We start from the raw sequence: 14,049 nt of genomic DNA on the forward strand, positions 1-14,049 counted from the left end.
TTATAAACTTATTTGTTCTGTCTTCTGATAGCAACAGATAAAAAAATAAAAACAGGAAACAAACATAATCTCAGTCTCAATTACAGCTCAGCTCCAGAGCAGACGGGAGCTTGGGTTTGTGTTTCGTTGCCACCTGAGGCTGAAGTGCATTTTTCGCGACGACGTGAGGTGGAGGATAGAGTTTTTTATGGCTTCACTCCTGACACCTCGCCATATTTCATTTTATCCGAGTTGCAGCACTCATTTCATGGTCAGGAGATTTAGTTCTTCCAGACATTCAACACACAAAATCGGTGAAAAACGTTAGCGTTACAGAAATTTCCTTCCGTTCGACGTTTGCTTTGGGAAACTTCCTGCAGATTTACATGTTTCAAGCAGAAAATGTCTGGATAAAATGGTTCCGTGTCTTCACGAGAGAACCAGTTTGACCAGCTGCCGCAATTTTGATGCATAATTCAGATCCCATGGAGGAGGCACAGACCTTCCAATTATGTGATGCTGTTCTGGACAATATCCAATTCTCCCAGTGTCAAGCAGGAAAGGTACAACAAACACACATGGACAAGCACGATCCGGATCTGGAAGGCGGACCTACTCACAAGTAGGTAAAGAGCCCAGCAGCTACATCAGGATGGTTTCTAATTTCATGACATCTCTCTCTTCTTTTTTTCCGGCATCAATCGTACATACGAAATGTGAGTTTACATCCTACGACAAATCACACATGAACTTCAAAACTTTGGTACAAAAGAATGGTGGGGCCTTGAAGAACTACGCAATTTTTACAGGCCAAGAAAACTATATCTACACCTCCAAGAGGAGGAGGTTCTTTTCACATAGAGCCTGTGGATCATGCCGTGCAGTCACGACAAATACAGGAAGGCACAACTGCACAATGCATCCTTCTGAATCTCATCCAAGAGCTGCTACCATAACATCCCTTCCAGCCCTTCCATGGTCACTGTTTAACATCTATCTTGCTGATTACAGTTTACTCGATCTGCTCGCCTATGAGGTCAAGGCCTACTAACAAGAAGGAAATGCCCTGGAACAGGAGGAAGTAGAAGTGGATACCCTGTTTCGAGAGCAAACTTCGAGCTGCCGCCGTTAGGAGGAGCATCGAGAGCGCAAGCTCCTTCTTGTATATCCGGTTGTGCTTCTTCGCATCCTTTTTAGGAGCCAATTGCTCCTTTGCCACTGCGTCAAGGTTAGGCGCTGAGCTGTTTTTTTGGTGTTTTAGCCCCTTAGGCGCCAAAGAAATGAGATCACCTTCTGAAGAACGGCCCGATTTCTTGGTCACCACCCACTCATATGCACTTCCAAGCTGGAACAGACCAGAGATCATGGCATTGAACTTTGTCACGGACATGGTGTTCTCAAAGAGTAGGTATGGGATGATGAAAGGGAATGACTTCGGAGAAGGGAGGATGTTCAGTAATGACATAAGGGCAGGAATGTAGCACACCACCCAGTCAGGAAGCTCAGCTTCAGGCACGAACATTGTCATTGGGAGGATGATGCAGAAGAGTGTGAAGGAGTAGAAAGGTAATATGAGCTTCCTTAGTAGGAAAAAAAGGAAGATCAAATTGGCTTTCTTCCAAAATGCAATCTGCAGCAAAGTGAAACAAAGTAAATAAACAATAAAATTGGGAGATTATTGTCATTTGCGCTAGAATTAAGCTTTAACACGCTAGTTCTTTCATATAAAATCACATTCTGGAGGGTAAAATATATAATGGACGACAATGACAAAGATAGCCTAGGAGTAAGTTAAGAGAGTAGCATATTTAAATTGTAGCATGGCAAACAGATAGCATATTAGTCTAGAAGTAGACCATGAAAAATAGAGCTACAGTTTTATATTGCAGTGTGTGGAAGGCAAATGGTGACAAAGCATCTTAAAAGTGTATCAAACTAAGCAGCACTGAGAAAAGGCAAATAATGCACAGAATAGATCAGGACATTCAGATCAAAAGCATCATAAAACATCTAGCTTTTCATATTTTCATTAGCATGTTTACATCATGGGAGCACACTCAGCAAGGACAGATGTATCCCCTAACCAAAAAAATGAAAACATTCTGAGGATACATTTTGTTAGCTTAATGCAGTCTTTCTAAGTATTGTGTAACCGGAAAGGATATGCATAGCACTATTTGGAGTTGACAGTTACATAGAGTTGTTAAAGTAAATATGCCTCAGCAAGAATTTAAGCTGTATACCAAAGCGATAAAATTTAAACCCTGTTTGAAGGGACAGATATATTTCTTTTTCACCATTACTGTTAAATATATTGTTAAAATTAGTTACTGGTAGCATAAACGATTACATCAAAGCAACAAAACTTAAACCTTGTCTGTGGTGACAGTTATATTTCTTTGAATCATTGCTGTTACAGATATCATTAAAAAATGGCTACTAACAGAATAGGTTGGTTATTCAGTTGTGGCTAAAAGATAAGGTACAATCATAAAGAGCATCACAATACCTTGCATTTGATGATGTCCGGCAAACAGAGCCTGAATAACTGCATTGGACCAGAATGCCACCGATGCTGCTGCTTCCTGTAAGCCTCATATGACTCAGGCAATTCGCACTGGCACTGTCCACAATATGACCCCAAAAAAAAAAATTCAGCTCAATTGAGATGTTAAACAAACATGACCATACAAGCAATTTAGGAGAATTTTTTCATATCCAACAGACTAATACCTCAACATCATTCAGGAAGACAAACTTCCAGCCCTTGAGGTGTGCCCTAACAGCAATGTCCATATCCTCCACTGTTGTCCGTTCCATCCATCCACCTGAGTCCTCCAATGTTTTGATCCTCCACACCCCAGCAGTGCCATTGAACCCAAAGAAGTTTATGAACACCCCATTCACCTGCTGTTCCACCTCAAAGTGGAAGCAAAGATTAATATTCTGCAAACGAGTCAACAGGTTCTCACCCTCATTTACAAAGGACCATCTTGCTTGCACTAGCCCCAATTCATCATTATCCTGCAACAGTCCAATGGACGAATCAGCATTAGAATCCTAAACAGAAGATGAAAAATAACTGAAAGTACTAAATTCCCCTCAATTCACCTTGAAATGTGGGACGGTGCGCTTCAAAAAGTCTGGATTTGGTTGGAAGTCTGCGTCAAAGATGGCAACAAATTCGTAATCCTTCACATAGCTGCAGCTCATGGCAGACTTGAGGTTTCCAGCCTTGTAACCATCCCTCAACACACGGTGCCGGTACACAATCCGGGCACCATGCTGCTGCCACTTGGCCACCTCCTCTCTAATCAGTGACTGCGTCATCGGGTCGTCGGAGTCATCCAACACCTGAACCAAGAAGTTAGACTTCGGCCAGTCGAGGTTGCACACGGCCGCAATTGATTGCTGATACACCTGAACGAATCCAACAGAAAATAATTGGTCAAAATCTTGCACGTTAGGTGATAAGAATTGCATCTTCACAGCGACAAAGACAACACCAACCTCCTTCTCGTTGCACATTGGTATCTGGACAAGTACCATGGGGTAGTACCCGGCGTCAGGGTCCTCCGCGTCGGGCAATGCAAGGGACTTGGGCTTGGGCTTGATGCGCTTCAGGTGGATATAGAAGCAGCCCAGGCATTGGATGAGGCGGTCGGCGCTCTGGATGAGGAAGAGCACGACGCAAGTGTCAGTGAGGAACTGTAGCCCCGGGGCGACGTAGGTGGCGCGGAAGCGCAACCAAGAGGCGTAGAGCGACTCCAGGCCGATGACGGGGAGGGCGAGGGCGGATGCAGCGAGGTTCCAGCCGTTGAAGTAGGCGGCGAGCTCGACCGCAAGGAGGAGCACGGAGACGACTAGGAAGGCCTTAATGAAGGCAAAGAACCGGGAGCGCAACACGGGGCTCTCGCCGGTCGCGGTTACCACGCCCGCCTCGGCATCTGTCCTCCCTGCAGCCACCCTGCGCCTGGCGGCGCCGCCGAGCGCGACGGCTGTCGAGGCCAGCGACGCGAGGCATCCGGCGGCGCGGTGCGCCTTGAGCAGCAGCACCCACCTGATCTGCTTCGCGTTCTTGGTGCGGCCCCCCTTGCGGCGGCCGCCGGCGGCCAAGAGGTCCTCGTCGTCGTCCTCCAGCGAGGAGATCTCGGAGATGGACCAGTTGGGGTTCTCCATCTTGACCACCACCGGCGTGCCCCGGTAGGCCTCACCGCCGGCCTTGCCGCCCCACAAGCCGCTCCACGGCGCCATCAATGGCCAGTCCAAGAAGCCGCCGCCTCCACCGGCCAAGGCCACACCTTTCGTTCTCACCCTCCCAAAATAGCCACTCACTCCACCACACACTATTCCCGGGGCTCCCCTTCTTTTAGCGCCCCAGCTCCACTCCAATGCGAATCTCTTTCACAAGAAAGCCTCACAAACTCCCCAATGCTACTCTGCAGCTGAGGGCGAGCTTATGAAGAGGAGAGAAGGGGAACTGAGCCTGAGCTGAGGGAAGGGGGACGGAATGGGAAACAGCTCAACACGTCTAGAGAGAGAGTGTGAGAGAGATCGGCCGGAAGAGGAAGCAATATTTTACGCCGATGCTTTCTTGCATTTCCGCATGTCTGTGTTTTCTTTGCAGTAGTTTTGGTTGAGTATTCTGACAATCTGACCTTGGTTTGGTAATAAGGTTTTTATTTGGGAGTTAGGGCACGTTTGGATTATACCCGGACTAGCCACATCAATATTCGCTGGCTCACTCAAGAATTGAACGATTTTGCCGCCGTCGTCTCTGCACTGTAAACATGAACACGTGTCTCAACACCGGCCTAAGCAAGCTAATATTTTGCCGCTCAACCAAATAGTCGGTCATGCCGTGGATCAAAGCCCATATTTTAACGGGATGGCTGCGAGCATCAAACCAAACTAGCCCTTAGTTATGCGGTTTCTTTGGTTTAAACATGGGAGGTAAAGGGCAAAACAGGGAACATCGTGATAACTTGTCAGAGTTTTTTCTCTCTTTTTCAGGTGGCGACTCTTGTCTTGCAACCTTGTGCCCGTTTGAAGCACACCCTTTCTTCTAGTTTTTTATTATTTCTGACAAAATTTATGTGAAGCTACTCGGCTTGAAACAACTCTATATCACCACGATATTCCTACTCCATATGTAGTAGTATGTAACAGTTTCGTTCATGTTCTTCGTCCGTTCATTTTTGGTTTAGATATTCCCATTTCAGTTTTTGTATGTTACTTGCTGTCTTTGTTCTCCTCACCCTTTTTTCTTTCGGGTATTGTGGGCAAGCTGGGCCCGCCTCCCATCTTTAGCACAAGAGGAATAGTAGTTTCTGTCGTATGTGCACAAACCACCCTTAGGGTCCTACAATTGTAAAATGCAGTCCTACATATGGAACGTAGACCCTCCCCCATGATCACATGGCAAGTTTCATATACTCCATTAGGAACTGTCAAAAGACGATGCGGAAAATCTTGCAGGATATGCATTTGTCCAAAAATGTGTGCTTCAGAATCTGAAATGTCAAATTGCCTTTCATTTATATTCTCTATTGACTAATGCTAAATTCCAGCAGTACTCGTGCTAAAAATAACGATGACTCGCGAAGATTTTGATAAGCTGTGAACATGCATCGGCTATTCAGTCTTTGGCGTACTTGGTTTGCTTAAAATAAAAGGCGTTTGGTACGAACTACAGTAGTTATCTGCTGTTTCGAGGTCCTCCCTGCAAAAGCGACCGAACGAGGCGTAACTCTGGACCCTGTCGCCCGTGAATAACCCCCACCAACGGCTGAGATCAGCACCGACGCGTTCCTTTCAAAATGGGCCGTCCGATCCCCCACGGCTTTTCCTCGGCGCAGCGTAACTCCCAGCCTGGCAAGGAAAGCGAGAGCGACGCGGAAGGCAGGAAAAGGGTAGAAGCGGAGAGGTCTGAGGCGGGCCCCGCGACGGAGGCACAGAGACGCGGGCCCCTGGCCCCACTGGAGCCAGGCACGGTCTGTGGTCCCACGCGCGCGGCTGCGGCGGGGCACGTCACCGAAGAATACCAAAATTCTAGTAATGTATGCGGATATATACTCTCTCATATGGTAAATGTAGATCATTTTAGGTTTATATATAAAAATTAAAAAAATAGATCAAATGATTATATTGTCATTTATTTATTCTGTATTGAAAAAGACAACTCATTCATTTGTGAGAGTGATAATATTTATTAAATTAGAGTAAGACGGGAATAAAAGAAAAAAAATGCATAGAAGTTCGAGAATGATTTATATTTAGAGATAATTGAGGGGTTAAAATGACCTACATTTGCAACAGGAAAAGTAGCTTATTAATATTATTTATTTATGTTCAGATTTATATTAAAATAATAGATAAAAATTATAGGATAGATAAGAGAATTAATAAATAGTTAAATATTAGATATAAGAGATTAATGATGAAGATGTACCATCGTTTTAAGGACATGCAAAAGTATACTGTAGCTATACAAGGACATGTGAAATTACATTTCTCGTCAGAAATCATCCGTCCTGCCGCTAGTTAATCGCCGCTATTCAATTCCGCTGCTGCTTCATCGGCCCAGGCCGCTTTCCCCTGCCTGCTTTGCTCCAGCTCACCCCCACCCGACCGCCGCCGTACATGCGATCGACACGGTCGCGTGCAGAAGGCTGGGAGCTGGCGAGCTTGCGTGCGCGGTTCGGTTCGTGCCAGTCCAGTGCCGCGCGCGCGCCGTCGATGAGCTAGGCGACCAGCTGCGGCTCCGCGTCTGCGCGTGACGACGGTGAAAGATTGGGTAAAATCTAAAATAGATAACATACTGTACTGTATTTATTAAGATAAATAATATATTTATATATTTATAAATTTAATATATATATTTGATACTCAAACATCGAAAACCTGATTTCGAAATATGAGATATCGAAAATGGATAGATCCAATCGTTTTTAGCACTGAGATATCAGATACGGTATTTGTGTACAGTATTTAGCACATCAGATAAAAAATAATATGTATTACGGTACACAGTGTCGTATTCGACATCTTAACTCCAAATTATTCATAAAAACAATTAAATTATGTATATTTCTATATATACAATGAAATAGTACACCGTTATCATTTTACCTCTAGCTTCGCCACATCATACACACGAGAGGCCACGCGACCGAGTAACACATCAATGCTGATGCTGTTGGTGCGTAGTGCCAGGAGAGGGAGACCATACGCTGGTTCGTATGTATACGTGCGTAGCAGCTGTGGTTGCAGGGTCCAGTGTTACAACATACGCATCAATGCTGCAGCAACAACCAGAGACGGAAACATGTACTCACGCTCGCTCTTAACAAGGGTAAGTACACATGCACGGTCCTACACACGGCCAGTTAATCAACGTGCCATCTTAGCATGCAGTAATTATGATCTGTTTGGTTCATAGCAACATATTACCATACTTTGTCGCGTCTTAGGCAGGTTTGATCATTTTATATAGCTGTTTTGTTTGCAGCTACAGTTATGACAAAATTCCTTTTTTATTGTTGTAACCCTATGTATCAGAGACTAAAAAAGTATAGTAAGATTCTGCTATTTAACCTAAGGTGTGGTGAATTTTTTTTTTTGTCAATTGTAGCATCTTAGCCAAAAATATTTGGTAAGCTTAACTATTTTTAGGCTGTAAACCAAATAGGCCCTTACGCACACGCCACAGCTAGCTGTTTTTTTATAAGACGCTTCTCCAACTTACGCGGTCTTCTGGGAGGCCAACGGGTACGGGATGGGGGCTCAAACCCTCGTCGGTTTGACCTCTCCCTTAAAGTCTTACCATCGGGCTCCATGCCCGTTCGCCGCCACAGCTAGCTGTCGGTCAATCTACCATCCTCAATGCCGTATGTGTGGCACTAGCACGTCTCTCTTCTTTAAGGTTGGACGAACACAACCTAGCAGCCCGGCAGCCAGAGTTGTATTGGATTCAACCAGAACTTTATCTAAAAAAATCAAGTTCAACCAGAAAACTACCATTAATTTGACTGGGGCGCACTAATGACTCCATCACGACTCGTGGCCCTTGAAAGGTGAACCAGGTGGTTTCCCATAGAATATTTCGTTATACAATCTGAAAGGTCAATGACGACCATTTCTGAAAATAGATTTGCACGACGACATGACATTTCGCTCCATGATTGAATAACACGACACTGTAATAATTGACGTCGTGATAACTACCATGGGTGATCTTCAACATTGAGCTTGTAAAATCATACATGATTGTTGGATTGATCTCGGCTCTAACGGTCACATATCCTAACTAACTGCCGAGTCCAAAGGGGTCACGTCGTTCTCATCCCGTGCTTTGATTGGAAGCACAACCAACCATTGGTTACTGTTCTATCTCGCCCTATGCCACATAAAAAGGGGGAGCCGGCACCTCATTGGCTAAGGTTCCTGTGAGGTTTAGCCTACCCCACATAACCCAAACCCTAACGAGATCACAAGGGTGCAAAAGCGAGGCGAAGGCCGCCGTCGGACTTCTCAGATCATCTTCGTGAAGCTCTGCATCAAGGCACTACATCACGCCGGTGACAACATCACTGGTGATCTGCATGGCTCCAATTCTCATCACCGAGCACGGTCACGCCTACTTCACAAATCCACATCTAGCTCTAGATCAAGCACCCGTAATTTTTAGATCTAATTAGATTAAGTTCATGTTCGAATGACGCCTTTTGATGATCAATTAGTCACGCATGATAAGTTTAAGTTTAATTGATGTGTATTAGGCTCGGCTCACGATAATTAGGCCCATACTAATCAAGGCTTAGCACTGTTGTTGTCAATTAAGCATAATTAGGCCCTAATTGCTTTTATTTAAGGCTTAATTGATGCAGATTATCCCTAATTAGCGTCAGTTTAGACTCACATGCTCATGAATTAGGGGTTTAAAGGCTTGGATTAGATGTATTTTATGCATATATGTGTGTGTTCTTGTATGCTTTTGGACCCAGTTTGGGGAATTTCAACTTAGGTAAGCATGATAAAAGGAGGAGAATTGGGGTAATCATGAAATCCTAAGCAAAAACCCTAAGAAATCCCCAATCCCCCCCACCCCCCGAAAGCCGACATCCTCAAAACCCTAAATCCATGTTTGGCCCTAAATCCCTAAACCAAGGAACTCAACCAAACATATGCGGCACATGATCTTTATGTACCTTTATGTGCACTGTTGTCGCCATCGGAGCCACTGTGTTCATCCTCTCCAGTGGGATCCCCTTCTTGTTTGGTTTCATTGTTGCGCACTTCCGGTGGATGAATTTGCGTCTTCCTCATGTGCTCGTCGACATCTTCACCGGAGCCCCCCTCTTCCGCCGTGCACGTCGGGCACTGCCGTAGGCCCACTGATGGCGCCACGCGTGAACTTGGCTGCATGTGTGCGTCGACGGGTAGACCTTAGGCAATTCCTCTGTAGCTTCCCTCCGCCTCTCCTTTTCTCTCCCTCTCACTGGCGGCGTTGCGTCACCGGATCTCTCTCACACGGCCGCCACTCTCTCACATGTAGTGAAGTTAAAAAGGGAGAGGGGAAATGAGTTAGGCTTAGGGTTATGAGGGCGCCGTGGTTTTTGTTTCAGGCAAAATTGTCGGCGGACCATTCGATCGCGATGGACGGCTAGGATGCGTTATGGGCCCGCGCGGGCCTCTGGGCTCAACTAGGCGGAGCGATCCTATTAGACCATTTTCTTTAAGTTTTGGGCTTTTACATTTTCTAAGGATTTATCCATTGAATTTTTAATGTTTAACCACTTATACACTAGATCATGATCCAAAATTAATGATGATTAATGCACAAAATCACGATTGATTTAGTACTCACTTGTTTACATTCACTTTTAAGGACGTAATAGGATATTGGCGGTTCTCTTAATTGGAGATGAATCAAGTATTTATAAAATTCAGAGTCTAATCACAGGAGCAAGCAATATAGTATGCTTTATTTTTATTCGATTTGAATTAAAAAGAGAATATCACAAGAAATAATTAAAAAACATATAAATAGAGTATTACAAAAGAACTCACTTTTTCACCAAATAACCTATGGTTGAAAATATTTTTATAAATTAGTACATCACATGAGAACAATATTAATGAATTTTTCTAGATTTTTAGGAATTTATTTGATGCATTAAAATTTGCTATAATTTATAAAGTAGGCTTATTTAGAGATTTTTAATTAAATATTGGCTCAGAATTTTAGATCAAAACAAATAAAACGGGTTGCTAGTGAACTCTAATTTGCTCATGACAATATTTAGAATTTTTTTACTATTTTTTTACTCTCAAATAAAATCGAGAGTTGAATAGAAAATATAAACACACGTATGGAGTGCTTCTAGCTTCTTTCGGCACACCAGCGTGGTACAACAATTGGTCGGCTGTATTCGGTTCCTCAAGTACGTGTTCAGCACAATATCATATTCGGTACTTTATATGACAGATACTGCTAGACTCATGCGTTTTTGGTGCCTCACGTATCGAAATCGGGTTTTCGGTACGCGAGGTGTTGAATACACATGCTAAATTTATAAATACGTTAATGTATTATCTATTTAATAAATACAATGTTGTATGTTATCTATTTTTATTTTTTTGTCGTTTTCTTCTACACATGCTTAACTTTTCATGGTTGAATAAAAAGACACTTTTCACGTCCGTCAATTCTCTGATAGTTTCTTAAACTAATCCATCTTTTCTCCCCACGATGTGCCCTGTGTGCGGCAGCGCCCGCTGTGGCGGCGGAAATTGTCTGCGGGAAGGATGGGAGCCGTGGCTTGGCCCAAACGTCGGGCGTGCTCACGGCCGAGGTATTTGGAGCCAGGACTCGAGACGCGTCCCAGTGAACACCGAAATTGAATATGTTTTGAGGCTTTAACCAAAGCTGGATCGGTCGCGTCAAAGGGGCCAGAATACGGGGAACAAGGGAAAGGCGCCGTGTTGCCCGTAATTTAGAGACGCAACGGCGGGTCAAGGATCGTTGATTTTTGGCGATGGATGTGCCGACCAGACTCCGTAGGACCCTCTCCTGCAAAATTTCAAGTGTTTCCTCTTCCTATCTTGTCGTTCAAAAACCGAAAACATGTACTGTTCGCATATGCGGTACAATTGTAGTGTGTCTCTGTGTGGTGTATTTTTCTCCGTCCAGTATGCGATCGACTAACGAAGGACCCTTTTTTATGAATCCGGCAGCAACTCCTGCGAGGCAAACGACAAGAGAAACGACAAGGGATGCCGGAGCCGATCCAGCGAGAGGAAGTAACAAAATAAGAGCTCATTAAAACTTGAGACGTGGGAGGTGAATTAACGTAACCAAAAACAAAAGGGCGGAGATGACAGGTTCTTTCGAACGAACGACCAAACCCAAATTAACGTCACATTTCGGCGATGGACCAGTCATGCATGCATGCATGGCCACGACGACCACAAGAGCGCGCTGTTTCTATCACGCGCCAGCAGACACCACGATATTTCTCTCGTCAAAAACTCGCAAACTCCCGGCCGCTAAACCAGGCAAGAGCTGCATGCGTTAGCGGAAATCAGCACGACCGCAACGCGGCGACTAAGGCCACGGAGCCACGGAGACGGCGAGAGGGAAACACCGCGTGCTCCCCCCGCGTCCCCTCTCCCGGTAGGCAGGCTCCGTCCCCATCCGCTGCACGACCCACACGCCTCAAGTCCCGGGAAACGCCCCATGTGAGCTCGGCTGCGAGACGACGCTTGCTGTTTTTTTTTCACCGAACCGACTGGAGGAATATATGTCTATTGTATTAATAAGAAGGAAGTACGACTGATTAGATTGTTTAGTTAATTAAGGGGAAACCGAATTAAAACCATAACACGGCGGACAAATAGTCTAGCTAAACTAGACTAGAGCACCGCAACAACGATATAAAACCTCTGATCAACTATCTAGCTAAATTAGGTCTATGAAGGTCCACAACACCGCAGAGCAGGTGCAAAGTCAGGCCAAATCTCTGCCACCCCATCATCGACTCTCCACTACAGCACGTCTTCACGTCATCTGTGAGCATCATCGGTTTCCCCTTGAGCTCTAGCGCGTATCGGTTGGGCACTAGCCTGACACTGGCGCGTCCTCTCATGAACTCCGAGCACCACTGCATCCGGGCACACGCCACCAGCCATGCCTCAACCGAGTTTGCTGGATTGGCGGTTGGCAAGGGCAAGGGCTCTGGACGGTGATAGGAGCGAATGGGAGACAAGGCAGTTAGTCTTATCTAGACGTGGATATAGGTATCATAATTTAGCTTGAATTCAGGTGTTCGATTTAGCAAAAAAAAAAAATTAGATATATAAAATACAACTTAGAATCTGACTCGGATTTGAAGTGTCCAATTTGATAAAAAGATGTATAGGTAACACTGTCGCTTGTTGCCCAACCACACTAACTGAGTATGAATGCAGGTGTTGACGCCTAACGGAATCCTACGGATCGGATCCACGAGCTTGTCTCGTAGGCGACGCTGTCACATGTAATCCAATTATTTTTTCCCTGAAAGTAAACAAGTAATCCAATTATCCAACGCATCAAGCAACACGAGTACAAATGCCTTTCCGGAATTTGAAGGCAGCAAAACCTTCATACAATCTAAGTTACTGATGGAGATGGCATGCCCATTTTGACTTGCAAAAAGCTAGCAACAAATAGTAGCAAACAAATGAAGGAAATAAAAAAAATTCTTTGCCAATTGCCTCTTTTCCAAGGTACAAGTAACGAAACTTAACAATACCCTAGTACCGATCTAAAATTAGATATCCAATAATGGTGTGTTTCGTCAAAAATAATAATAATAATAATAACAATAATAATAATAATAGCATATTTTGTATAAAATAATAATAATGGCATGTTGATATGCAATGCGACCACATGTGTAGGGCACCCGAGTTACATTGCCCTAATATTTGAAGGCAGCAAAACCTTCATACAATCAAAGTTACTGATGGAGATGGCATGCCCATTTTGACTTGCAAAAAGCTAGCAACAAATAGTAGCAAACAAATGAAGGAAATGAAAAAAAACTTTGCCAATTGCCTCTTCTCCAAGGTACAAGTAACGGAACTTAACAATACTCCAGTACCGATCTAAAATCAGACATCTAATAATGGCATGTTTCATAATAATAATAATAATAATAATAATGACGTGTTGATATGAATGTTTTGAATCAGGAAAGGCACGCAAACGGCGCTTATAAGTATTACTCGATTTTGGATGTCCGATTCGGTAAAGAAAATTTACATACATAAAATACAACTTAGAATCCAATATGAGTATTAGAATCTAACCCGAATTTGGAGTGTCCAAGTTGGTAAAAAAAAAAGCACAGGTGTATAGATAACACTGTCGCTGAGTATGAATGTAGGTGTTGATGCCTAACAGAATCCCGCGGATCGGATCCATGAGCTTGTCTAGTAGACGACGCTATCACAGGTAATCCAATTATCTTTTTTTTTGAAACTAAACAGGTAATCCAATTATCTAACGCGTCAAGCAAGAAGCAACACGAGTACAAATGTGTTCAGTGGGAGGAGATTTTGTCCAGTCCATTTGGGGCATCCGGAATTTGAAAGCAGCAAAACCTTCGTACAATCTAAGTTACTGATGGAGATGGCATACCCATTTTGACTTGCAAAAAGCTAGCAACAAATAGTAGCAAACAAATGGAGAAAATGAAAAAAAAAATCCTTGCCAATTGCATCTTTTTCAAGGTACAAGTAACGTAACTTAATAATAGCTCAGTACCGATCTATAATCCGACATCCAATAATGGTGTGGTTTATCAAATAATAAAAAAAATGACGTGTTGATATGCAATACGACCACGCGTGTAGGGCACCCTAGTCACCTTGCACGCACGCACGAGAGATGCTTCTGCATCGCGATCCATGAGCAGCGAGGCGCCAAATAGTATGGAGCGATTCGTTTTTATTGCTAGTAATCGATCCAAATCCGTGGCACTGTCCACCGAATTACTGGCTGTCTGCTCAGCTCAGCTCGGC

The 14,049-nt window shown here is 44.1% G+C and overlaps 1 protein-coding gene across 1 annotated transcript; it reads right to left on the bottom strand.

The window, feature by feature from the left end:
* Window positions 1-632: 632 nt before the first annotated feature.
* On the bottom strand, window positions 633-4,633 carry LOC133915349 (probable xyloglucan glycosyltransferase 9). Its single transcript, XM_062358480.1, has 5 exons — window positions 3,490-4,633; window positions 3,091-3,399; window positions 2,713-3,003; window positions 2,489-2,602; window positions 633-1,609 (listed from the first exon to the last, which is right to left on the bottom strand). The coding sequence occupies exons 1-5, from the start codon at window positions 4,231-4,233 to the stop codon at window positions 992-994; spliced, it is 2,076 nt and encodes a 691-aa protein (XP_062214464.1). The 5' UTR covers window positions 4,234-4,633; the 3' UTR covers window positions 633-991.
* Between the last annotated feature and the right edge of the window lie 9,416 nt (window positions 4,634-14,049).

This window comes from Phragmites australis, chromosome 4, assembly GCF_958298935.1.
Source record: "Phragmites australis chromosome 4, lpPhrAust1.1, whole genome shotgun sequence".
NCBI lineage: Eukaryota > Viridiplantae > Streptophyta > Magnoliopsida > Poales > Poaceae > Phragmites > Phragmites australis.